Source organism: Lygodium microphyllum, chromosome 8 (assembly GCF_053477565.2).
Source record: "Lygodium microphyllum isolate KBCC chromosome 8, Lygodium_microphyllum_v1.1.10, whole genome shotgun sequence".
In the NCBI taxonomy this organism is placed as follows: Eukaryota; Viridiplantae; Streptophyta; class Polypodiopsida; order Schizaeales; family Lygodiaceae; genus Lygodium; species Lygodium microphyllum.
This window is the reverse complement of record NC_141142.1, coordinates 101,509,560-101,522,486: the sequence shown is the minus strand read 5'-3', so window position 1 is coordinate 101,522,486 and position 12,927 is coordinate 101,509,560. Positions and strand designations below refer to the sequence as shown.

Sequence of the window (12,927 nt, the reverse complement as noted above, 5' to 3'; positions counted from 1 at the left end):
ACAATAGTTTGACTTGCGCTTTTCCTTGTGCGCCTTTGTCTTCTGTTTCTTTTGCCTTGGTCTTTGTCTTTGTCTTCTGTTTTAGCTTTTCGGATTTTCCACCGCCTGGCACTCTTTTACAAGATTTCAGGGTGCACCTTTGTATTTTAAAATGCACCTTTCCCCTTTTGCATTTGCCTTGGACTTGCACTTTTGGCCTTTCCTCCTCTTCTTTCTTCAGTCGAGCTACCTTTTTTCCGCCTTTGCCCTGCGTCTTTTTTATTTCCTTTTGCTTTCTTCGTGTTGGGGTTAACAGACACATAAACTCTCTAGAACCACTTCCTATTTAATGGAACTTTTGGTAATTCTCTATTTTGGGGCTACTTTAAAAAGAGATAATGAATGGGTAATGGATTTTTAGCTCAACAGCCCCTCTCAGGCTCAAAACTGGAAACAAAAAGAGATTGGAAGAAAAGCTCAAGCCCATTTTTTTACCACAAGGCATTCCACCCCAAAGCAACTAGGGCATCAGACAAAGGGTGCATGTCGACTAAGATTGAAAAGGCAATGACTTCTTGCCAAGGGAGCCCAACTAGTCACTCCAAAGAGGACATGGCATCGGACAAAGGGTGCTCCTAGGCATTGCCTAGTGGCCTACCAAGTCCCACAAAGGCAAATGGAATCACATTGAATTGCTTCTCTCTCTCTCTCTCATTGATAAATATGGTTTATGGCCTTTCTAGTAACTGTGCCATATGGGGAGAATGACAAGGATGATTAGATACATCACAAAACAAACAAGCTAACCCAACCACTCGAGAGTGTCAATGACAAGGGAAAGGGTGATGAAGGAAGGTGAGGTGGTTGTAAGGTGGTGAAGAGCTGTTTGTGGAGACAACTTAGGATCTACCTAAGTGTATTGTGCACAATGAGATGCATAGAGTAATGTTACATGATGAGAATGCCCATATAATAGGTGCTTGGACATTGTCCCTTGTAAGGAAAATTTTCACTTGCCCAAGCATCCTTTACAAAGATGATGAAACCATGTAATGCAAAGGAGAAGGTACAACAGGGTGGGGAGGTCGATGTTGAAGATAAGTGCTAAAAGCCAAAACCTATAGAATACCATGAGATGGTAGGAACCCCCTCTCAACCCTAGATGTCAATGTCAAAGGAGGAAGAGGAGCCTGATGTCAATGTTTGTGAGGTGCCAAGAACCATGAAGATGAGGATGAAGCACCACGATTGAAGGAGCAAGGTAGAGGTCAATGCCATGATATCATCAAGAGAGATGTTTTCGCCATTCCGGTAGAAGAGCAAATCTCCTAGGAAGATGAAACCGTGAAAGGAATGTTGCACATGCCATGTCCCTAGCCCAATAAGGACCAATGCAAACCTACATATTTGCCCTACACTAAAATACAAAAACCTGTAAGAGCGATCAGAATCTACAAAACAAAGGTCAATATTGAGATGCTCCAAAGCATAACAATACAAAAAAGTAAAGCTAAATGAAGAAACAATGCAATGAGTGTATATATATGAGTGAATGCAGTAGAAGACTAAAGTAAAAACAACTAAGGACGTGGCCCACATTGCATACATTCATCAAAGTAGGTCACTGCCAATGAAACACTTGACAAGGTGGAGAAATGATACTAGATGGAGGTGCAAAGGATGATCTAAATGGATGCAAAGAGTGCAATGGGTGAGGAACTAGCAAACAAATCATCAAATTCTTTAGGGGTATGGAAAGATATAGACTTATGGGATTGTTTGCACACCACATGTTTAATAGATGGGGTAGTAGTAGGAGGCGTAGCCCCATTGGACTGTCCAATAAGATTGGAGGCAATCATGACAGTTTGTTGATGTTACTTAGGAGGAAGATCTTGGGCATTGATGTGATGCTCCTTCTCCACATGGCATGATATCTATGAGTGTGTGCAAATCCTATTTTTCTTAGGGATTTGTTGCTAGATGGATTTTGTTTCTTTGTTTGTGCTAGAGAAAGGGGTGTCATCCTTGTTTTGGCTTGCCTTCACATCTTGTGAGTTCTTGCTAGTGCTAGTTTTCCTTGCAAAGAAGAGGCAACCAGACTCCTCTCTAAAAAAGAGTAAGTGGAGAACTTCCTATGGATGATCATGCAGTCTCACATAATGCACAAAGTGACACTCGAACTCATAGAAGCTCAGCAATTAGGGCAATGAGATAATGTATTGAATGAAGTGGAAATACTTTTCAAGAAGCTTATTAAAAAAGAATGTAACTTGATCATCAGCTAAATTTGGTGAGGCAATAGTGGCAAACTCAACACTTGACCTTATTTCATTTTTTATTACATTAGCTGAGAAATTTGTGTATATCCACTTCAACTGATACCAATACTATCCAAAGTCTTTTGCACATACTCATTATCTAAAGAATGATGCTTAAATAAGGAATTCAAGCATTCACTCTTTACATTTTTTAAATTTCCTCCCCTTAACAATATCCTTGGAAACCGATGAAGGGAAAAGATCATAATCAAACAAAGACGCTTTAGAACCATCCCTCTCACAAATATTTGGTTGAGGAGGAAACCTGAACAACATCAATGTTACAAATCATATATCATTGTAAAAGCCATTTGAAAATTTCTCATGTAGAAATTAATATGTTGTTGCTTAGATTCTTTTAGGGTAGCCTCCTTTTCCTTGTTTGAGATTTTCAATGTTTTTGAGAGTTTTTTGGTCAATTTCAAAGACCTAAAATAGTTTGTTTCAATTGATATGCTTTGATGCATTTCTCCAGTGAATGGATTTTCTATTCGCAAACATGTAGTTTTTGCAACAAAATGTCTGTATTTTTGTTAATAAATGATTCTCCAATCTTGGAACATCTTTATCTATAGCAAGATTGAATGATGAGTGGTTGTAAAAAGGAGGTGTGATTTTTTTAATAGGATCTTTGTAGTATAACCTTCCATCCAACCAAAGGTCAAGTTGTTTCTTTCCATGGAATCTCAACACATGCTTCATAAAGTCCAAAATAATGTTGGCTTTTGTTCTTTTTCTTAGCAATTTATGATCACTTTCTAATATGAATATGATAAGGATCTCTTTTACCACTAATACATAGATTATTCAATGATTGATCCATAGCTAGGAAGTTCTTTGAAGATAACTCTCAGAAAATTGTGTAAACTCAATAAAGGAGGAGATAAGAAAGAGGCTAGCAAGAAAGAGGAAAAAGGAAAAAGAACAATAAGTATGTAGGGAAGCAATCAAAAGTAAAAAACTTCAAATTCAATATTGATATGTGGCTAACATATAATGAAGAAGTAGAATCTTTAGCTCCCAAACATTAACACTACCATGGAGGCCTAGATTTGTAGGCTTCATTGAACTCCCCATAAGTATCTTATCATTATAACTTCTCACTCTTTTATAAATCCTTATGTGTCAAAGTATAAACTTCTTCAAAAACCACAAAATGGTTTTTCTATTTGGCAAGAAGTTTCTCTCTAGGATTTCTCATGGAACTATTTCGAAGACCTCAAACTTCCCCTCATGCCTAAAAGTTGCGACTTCATAAATTTAATGTGTGACAAGGACAAATGTGAAGACCAACCTAGGCCATGAGATGTTCATGTGTCAAGCATTTGTTGGGATTGGAAACAAAGAAAGCATATTAGAGAGGTTGACCCACCAACAAAGATGGTGAGGAATGATACAAGAGAAGACAACATCATGGGCATGTTGTGATATTGTCACACACACACACACACACACAATGCAAGGCTTTCTTGTTACATTACATTGATATAAAGCTATATATGTACATGGAGATATGAGGGAAAGTAGTTGTGATAGGTGAGCCACTTGTGGGTACAATGATCTAGTTGAGATATCTCTCCTATGTCATTGAAAAAATATCTTAACTATTATGTCATTATGGATGAGCTTTTATATCCTTATTACAACCCCACCTATAAGAATCCATAATGACCAAATAAATTTTGTACATAGGATATATCAATGGATTACATTAAAAGCCAATCATAGTTATCTTAGAGGGGATATACTACATTCACCCCCTTTGGAGCTCAAGAAATGGGCACATCTTCTTGGGTATATAATGTTTTGCAATCATTATTCTTCTTGAATGGGTGAACCTTGAGAATTTGCCATGGAATGATAGATATAGTTGTGGTACTTACATAATTTGACATTTTTTCCTTGAATAGCTTACATCCAAGTAGAGTATGTGTAATACATTGGTATACTTCATTGAGGTAGAGGTAAATTAGATAGATAAGGGATTTCATGATGAGGACAAGGTTCTTGATGCTTGTGATATTTTAATGTGTAACAAAAATAATGTTCGCGGGAACATTCAAGGGGTTGAATTATAAGCACAAGAATTCTATCATGATTAGAGAGAACCTTGGAAACAATTGTGAGATAGGAATTTTGCATCAATAAATGAGTGGAGAAGAGTGACTGCTATTGCATAATGACTTCAAGATCTAGATCAATGAAATATACATGTATGCACAATGAGGAGAAAATTCTAGCACAAGATCCAAGTAGGTGATTGTTGAATAATTATTGTTTCTACACCAAAAATATGTTCATGAATACCATAGGCCATGTGGTTGCAAGAAGAATCCAAAAATTACCTCCCCTCAAAGATTTCATGAGAGAAAAGTGTCAAGTTATAAGGAAGAGGGCAAAATATCTTCATGTTGGATATATTTTATGGCAAGTTTTCTTTGCTAATGTACAAACTTTAGAACAACCTAAATCTAAGAAGTATCAATAACAATCATGTGTTGTTCACCCCTTTAAAGTGATAAAGGGGTAAAGATGTCAAGTCAAGCAAGAGTGACATTTCAAGGTGATAGGATACAATATGCAAAGAGTGAGAAGCCTTTTGGAGATGATGTTGTAGTCCACACATGAGAATAGACAGATCAATAAGGCTTGAGGGAAAGAAGAAATGACCGAGAGGGTTTGTGGTGATGCTTGAACTAAGAACCGTAAAAGTTGTGGTGATAAAAAGAAGTGTAGGATTAAGAAGGTTGTGAAGAGCCCAAGATGTGAGAGAAGGGCAAGAATTGACTTAATGGCATCACACGGATATAGAGGCATGAGATTTGCTTGAGATTTGAAGTAGAGCCATGAGGGATTGATGTAGATTAGTGGGCTCCAATTGAGTTACTCAACAAAATGCTAAATGCCTTCAGTTCATTGCATTAAAGTTTCAATCAATGCCATGTGAAACCCATGAGTTGTGTGATTTGAGGCATTCTCCTTCTACGAAAATTTTCTTTATTTTTGGAGGTATTTTTAAACTTAAAGTATCAATTATTCTACTAAGTGCATCTTCTTTACTCGCATACGTGAATTGGTGATTTTGGTTAGCAAGAATCATGCTCTTTTATTGAGGCATTTCAAGTTCTACTAAGGGTATCATCTTCTTTTCTCACATGCGTTGAGTAGGCAATTTTGGTGGCAAGAATCATGCTCTTTTGTTGAGGCATTTCAAGAGGATATCAAACAATTCAGTGAAATTGTGTTTCCTCCCTTTATGGTAGCCAAGGTGTGTGACCAGCATAAATTACCAGCACTGTGTGAGAAAACATAGCTCATGTCATCCGAAGAGAGAGACTCAAATCACATGATTATAGGCCATGATTATGTTCTAAATGTATATTGAGGAGACTTAGTAGAAGAATGCTGCTTGTAAAAAGCTCCAAGGATGTGGATGGATGAACAAAGTATATTGTCAATGCAAGTAGTATAGAAGGAAAAGACATGGATGGATTTAAGAAAGTTAGAAGAATAGAAATGGAAAATACATGAGAAAAAGTGAACGTTTGGTGGAGAGGTAAGATGATGATAGATAAGATAGAGACAATAGTGGTGTGGAAGTAATGAGACATGATAGTACTGTTGATTGGTGATGGCCTACCAAGGGTCATGGCAACTAGTGGACAAGTCATAATCAAGCTTTCTCACTAAATGGCCAAGGATAAACAATGCCTGTCTCAAACAATTGTTCAAAGTTCTCCAATATTACTTATGTCCAATTTCCAATTTCGTTTGTGACTTGTGAAGAAGCTTATTAAGAAAACTCTCTATCTATTGGTTTGAATTCTGACTATCAATTTCACATTTTATTAATATAATTTTTGCACAAACAATGGACTAGCAAACTAAAAAGCAATTATCCTCCAATTGGCAATGCTAGATCTTGCCATTCCATGGGGATGGGCAAGCTTAGGCATGCATGTCCTCTGAAACTTCAAGCCACATGTCAAATCCGAATGTTGCCTAATACAATACATACACAAGGTATATTTCATGCAAGCGTTACATAGCACAATCTATGTACTCATGTCGAAGGGGAGCTGAGTTTTCAACCATCCCCATGCTCACATACCTCTGATACAAAGTTCTAGGGCTGCAGATGCCTCACAAAGATTGCATTGTCTGATCCCAGAGGGGAGTCGCAGATGTTACAAGTAGGCCTGCCAACTTGGTTACAGACCTGTGAGATGCTTTACTCATATTTCTCTAATTTAGAGGTTTCTGAAAAGTCCACAGTCCACCGTTCAAAACTGCCATTTACAAAGTCATAGTAGCCTCCATGTAGTGCCAACTCTCCTGATGATACCTTGTCCCTCACAAAAGGAAATGACAAACAATTCCACAGGGAATGGTTCACAGCTTCCTGCAAAATGCACACATAAGACACACTTACATACTCTGCATGCTCACTATTGGAGTGTCACATACACGTCCATATTGTACCGGTGTTGTTGATTATGACATGCATACATTTAGTAAAGATCATTGTCTCACCTTCTCGCAACTAGCACACTGATCTTCAAACGTCTTGTGGCCCAACTTGGCTTTCACTTTGGTAGATGCGGTTTTTCCAATGGTAACCCAATCCTCAATAAACTCGCTGCAAACATGTGCACATTTTTAACATCAATTTCTAAACAAGTAGATAAGGAGTAAAACCTCTTAAATGGACACTAATACAAACCTGAACCGGTTCGAGTTGTCTTCTTTCATGCCCATCAAAGCCTTGATGCCACCACAACGGCTGTGCCCAATAACTATGAGGTGCTTTACCTACACAGCCAACATGAAGTTAGATGGATCAAATAAACTTCAAAGGACCAATTCATGGAAGGCTTCATTCAATCTGTTCCCAACCTTCAGATGCAAGACAGCGTATTCAATGGCAGAAGCTGTTGAAGAACATCCATCCTGGATTGCATTCAGGATTAGGTAAAATGGCATCAGTATTGAAGAGTACTTTGAGTGACAACTTCAACTCTTAGATGTTCTGATCACTCCACAAATGGTAGCACATAGTGGGTGGGGCCCAACTGCAAACCTAACCTGTTTGTAAGGGGGAACAATGTTGGCAACATTCCGTACGACAAATGCATCACCAAGATCCAAGCCCAAAATCTTGCATGGATCCACTCTAGAGTCTGCACAAGCAATGATCATAAACTGCAGACAAAGTCATGTTGAAGATCAGCAATTAGATTTTCAAGAAGCTACAAAGCCCAGCCGAGATGATAGAGCTGAAAACCCAGCAAGGAAGAAAGCAAGAAAGATTCAGTTTACCGGTGGGTGCTGTGACTCGGCAAGCTGCTTGAACAAAGACTCTTCTTTCCTGTAAAAGCGACGAGAAACCTCAGATCAATGCTGTTCAAGTTTTGTTAGCAATGCCATATTCTTGAACTATGTACTACGAAAAACTAGAGAGGTGTAAGCGGTACAAGGCATGTACTGTTCATTGTTTAAGCAAGACCTGTTGGTAAACATTCAGGTTCAGTCATCTATTATTCAATCACAAACAACATCTATTATTCAGTCATCTATAGTTCTAGTTCTAGGAGAACTACAGCACTCAGCCAAAATAAAACCTGCGGAATGATTGAACGATACTGGATCCTCCATGTCAGGTGCTGAAAGTCACTACATGAAGCACTTATGAGAGACCGATTAGAAGAACTTACTTGTAGTACTCCTTGAACTTGAGAAATCCTGTCTTGATCTTCTCCAAAGGCGGAGCCTCTGTAACTACAGCAGTCGCATGGCTACAAAACACGCCATAACAGCAAAATCAAGGTTATGCGTGATCGTAGTTTGCAGAAAATTCTCTTCTCCAATCAAAATGTTTACAACCAGGACCTTCATTATGGGTCATGATCACAATTTTTGGATAACTGAAAGATGGATTACGCGCAGGGCTCAAATATTAGCTGATCGTGGAGATCTCAATTTCACAATTAGGGCCCCCATTATGCAGTCATGATCACAATGTTGGATGACTAAAAGATGTATAACAGGCAGTGCACACAGGTTAATCGATCAGGAGATCAAGTACACAAAACCTCCGATGAAAATTTGGACCAAACGAGATCGGGAAACTGAAGATACATTGAATGCACTTACACGGAGGACGGATTGACGGCTTCGACGGCGACGGAGTGTTTGCGGGAGGGGAGAGGGAGGCTGACAGAGGGGAAAGGAGAAGGCGAAGAAGAGGAAGGGGAAGGGGAAGGGGCAGAGGAGCAGCACACTTGAAGGCGGGGACGAGAGAGGAGAGATGTGCAGGAAAAGGCTTCCATTGCTTCTCTAGTACTGACAGAGGAAGGGGATGTGGCTACCAGGAGGAGTGGTTCCTCTCTCTTCCGCACAGATCATGGGATGCGGGTGGATAGAGGGGCTTTATAGGATGCACGCAGGCCCGGCCCCATCGTCATTCAATGGAAGGGGGAAGGAAGGCTTCGATTCTTCCGAACCAGTGGTCCTAATGGCAAGCCCTCTTTTGTCCACACACCATCGGCTATCGTTATGGATTGCCCCTTCCTCTCCTTCTCCCAATTCCTCTTCCTGCTCCACCATCGCTCCTCTCTCGCATCTTTCCTTATTAGCCTAATGTTTTTTCATAAGCAAGTTTAGATACCTTAATCTTACAAAAAGGCATTACCAATTAATGAAAAACAATCATTTCTTTCAATCTCTTAGAAAAAAAAAAATTAGGGTATAGGGGTCAACAAAGTCGCACCCTCCAAAAGAAAAACACACCCCACCCCAATTGAGTGACAATTTTACAAGAAAGATGTGGTTTTTTTAGCCACTTAACGATATAATATGAATTTTTTAAAATTACAAATGAGCTTAACTTAAGTTAAACATTTGAGCCACGTAAATTTTTTCTATATTTTAGATTTTGTGAAACCCTAAAGCAATGCATCCTCGAGTGTCACTCTATTAGCCCCTCACTATCCCTCTTTTATGAACCTTTCACTTGTAACTAAGGCTACTTGATAAAAATATCAAAATATTGTAATATTTTTCCTTTGAGTTCTATATAATATAAATAGTTTGACCATTAAAAAATATTTATGCAATTTACTTGGAAAAGAAAATATAATGAAAGATTGTTAGATGACAATCTATTGGCCCCTTTACCCTACCCATGAGCATTTAGAGCAGTCGTTAAGGCATTAGTGTAGCCTGTGTGAGAAGTGAGGTCCAATTCCTAGGGAGGGATAGACTGGTGGATTCAAGCTCTATCCATACAAGGCACTGTAGGGTTATCTAATAACCTGCCAGAAACAACATTGCATTTATTTAAAAATCCTCATTAAAAAATATCACTTCCAACCCTTAATCATTTTTCATATAACAAAAGGAGCTATGATTAAAATAGACTATGATTTTTTAGCTTTACTTTAACAAGAGTAGCTATTATTTTAAGAGCAATTATGATTATTTTGCTCCAACTTAGCAAAATTAGCTATGATTTTTTCATACCACATGTTTTTGTTTTGTGAGTCGAGTATGTGCAACAAGTTGTGCAAGCGCTATCACCTAGTGAAACCCTTACACCCTTGGTTTTGTTAGACAAGTTCACTTATTTCCACTTTCATTGATCCATGTCCAGGAAGACTAGCAATGCACTAGTGGAGGTAGGCATTAAGCACCCCACCAAAGGGCCCAAGTAGTTCGAGACTTGGGAAAGGATGATCCTCATCCTCGCTCAGTAAAACGCCTTATCTCGATGAGTTTCTACAAAAGCAGTACCATGTCCATTTATATTAATGTAAGTATTTGCATCACACCATTTTGGTGCGAGTGAGACAAAATAGTCTCTCGAAGGCTAAAAAAGCTTTGCTAGAGTCTTCTCAAGCTTTTCATGAACTAGTGAATAAGTAGTAGATGACTTTCTAACATTAAAAAAGGCTATTAGAACTTGTTTTTGAGCTTGGGGCAAAAAATTTCTCAACATAAGATTCAACTTATTTCTATCAAAAATCTTGTCTTAATGGAGTGGATATGGAGGATGAAAACTCTGTGATGAACATACTCCAAACTAGGAATTGGCTCTTCCAAATTTACAACATGGTATAGATTCACTATTCTTCAAGTTAAATAAGAGTAGCTATTGACTAGCTATTGTTCAAAATGATATATCTCGCATTGCTCATCTCATTTTGTGAATATTTATTTATCTGCTTTATGGCAATTTGGTATTTGGTTGCACATATGAAAATTATGAACAATGACTAAGTGCAAGATTCAACATCTAGTATTATGATATGGTGGTTATTAGAGCATGCAATACTATGTGCAAACAATCAATTTATGTATAATTGTATAGCTAACTATCTTGTTAGCTTATCCTACTTTTGTATCAAATACCTAAACGGAGTTCTATAGGTTAATGTGAAATCACTCTCTATAACATTTTGCTATTGTCACTAAACTTTTTGGGCTGTCTCTTCTTCTCTCACTTTGTATTCCCCAATACAAAATGTAACAGCCACATGCACAATCATGTGCACAAATTACATATGGTGCCCTAAGATATATCCAATTGTGGTGTTTAGTTTACCTTCTAAGCATTTTTAATAGTAACCTATTTCTATTATCAATCAACTTGGTTCTATGTCTGTGGTATTCTTTATATGCTTTCATCTTGCTTGTCTTTCTTTTCACAATAAGCAAATTATTGATATGAAAGCTTAGAAGAAAGGCATGAGTTTTATTGATGCTTGTGACCTAGGTAGAGCTAAAAGTGGCAAGAGGTTCACTTATAAGTATACCATGCTAATGATTCCTAGGGGACTCTAAGTCAACTTGATAGGTCCCACTCCAATGAAGGTTCATGGTGGGTGCATCTACTTCAATGGTAGGATTCTAACATGATATGATTTGCATCTACTTCAATGGTTCAAGAGTTAGGGTTTGGAGAAGTTTTCTGTAGGATGATCAGGCCCCCATTTTGCCAGTGCTTCCACCTCACTTTTTATGAATGGATACACATAAGAAGTGTCTATTTGTCAATGTCTCCACATCACTTTGTGTGAATGGATACCCATAGGAGCCTTTTCTTCTAAAGAGGTCTATAAGATAGAATTGTCCATTAGTACCTTTAGTCTTTGAAATTGTATTTGATCCACTTATGAGGAATTTAGATTACTTGATCTCTAGAGGTGCCATTAGGCATCATAATGGAAGACCAACAAAGCATAACCAATTTGTTTGAGCTCAATGGGAGATTCTCATGTATTTCAAAGTCAAAAGTGAGTTAGGAGAAGAACAAACAGTTGAGACTTTATCCCTATGAAGATAAGGAAATTCTTGCTCAAGTGGGACTAAAGAACATTGGCCCTAATAATGTTGTAATGCATTTGGACTACCTATGTTGTCACTATTTTGGTAGTGATGTGTGACAATACACTTAGGACCACCACGATACTTTTTTCTCTATTTAGCAAGTTTTTTATCCCAACCTTGTAGATATGCCTATTCACTTTAAGGTATATTAAGTCTTGTAAATCCTCTCTATTGATACCTCTCAATGCACTTTGAGTTGTGCTCTCTCAAAGTTTTTCTTCTTCAAGCCGTATATATGCATTCCTTAACCCTGAATCCAACAATTGGTATCAAAGTAGATTTTGAAGTCTTGCGTAAAGTCGTCAATACTCTTCACTTGATTTCCTTAGATTAGGATGAGATTTGACAAGCATTGCCATGTCAAAAAACATTACGAATATGCTCATAATGGCTTAACGTCATTAAATTTTTTATTTGGGTTCATTTTCACCTTCATTTACACAACTACCAATACTACACATGCTATTTTGTTCTTTTGTACAGAAGTTTTAATAGTTGTCAATTCTATAGGTAAGTCCTTATAGTCTCCTTTGTGTTGTGTTGCATTTTTGTATCAAGTATAGCCAATGGCCATGGCTAGCAATAATGATGTATTCTACATATTGGCTCTTGAGGACATGTTGGATAGAACCAACTATCCACCGTGGGCTTATATGATGCATCATGTATTGGCTACAAACAAGCTTTGGAACATTGTGCATGAAATTGAATAATGTCCTTGTGTGTTTTAGAAATTATAAGTGCACTAGGATTGGGTCATGTTTCGAAAGTTGCTAGTGTAGCAAAAATAAGCTTTGTTAAGGATCCTATATGTTTTCCAATTCTACTCCAGTTATTACTTAAGTACCACCATCACCTACTTCTTATCAAGATGGCAAAGATATAGAGGCTCAAGCTTTGAATTGTTTGTTGGACTCACCATGATCCCACACATTCACTCATGCAAGATAACTAATGATGCTTGGGACACATTTGCACATTTGTATCAAGGAAGAAATAAGACCTGTGTTGCTTATTTGTATAAACATAGTGAACATATGGATGAAAGTGACACCATGGATAGTTTTCTGGCAAAGATAAAATATCTTAAAAGCAAATGATTGCTGCATACGAGATTTTGCTAGATTATTCACTTGTGCTTGCAGACTATTCTCAACGGTCTTCCTAATTCATATCGAAGTTTAATAATCTACTTTTTATTTGGTCATGAAAGGCAGTTGAAATAATTTATCATTTGATG

At 37.7% G+C, this 12,927-nt stretch overlaps 1 protein-coding gene across 1 annotated transcript; it reads right to left on the bottom strand.

Annotated features, from left to right (window-relative positions):
- Positions 1–6,285: 6,285 nt before the first annotated feature.
- On the bottom strand, positions 6,286–8,788 carry LOC148032669 (carbonic anhydrase 2-like). Its single transcript, XM_087683288.1, has 8 exons — positions 8,454–8,788; positions 8,015–8,095; positions 7,620–7,668; positions 7,386–7,502; positions 7,197–7,250; positions 7,024–7,112; positions 6,834–6,939; positions 6,286–6,702 (listed from the first exon to the last, which is right to left on the bottom strand). The coding sequence occupies exons 1-8, from the start codon at positions 8,627–8,629 to the stop codon at positions 6,532–6,534; spliced, it is 843 nt and encodes a 280-aa protein (XP_087539414.1). The 5' UTR covers positions 8,630–8,788; the 3' UTR covers positions 6,286–6,531.
- Between the last annotated feature and the right edge of the window lie 4,139 nt (positions 8,789–12,927).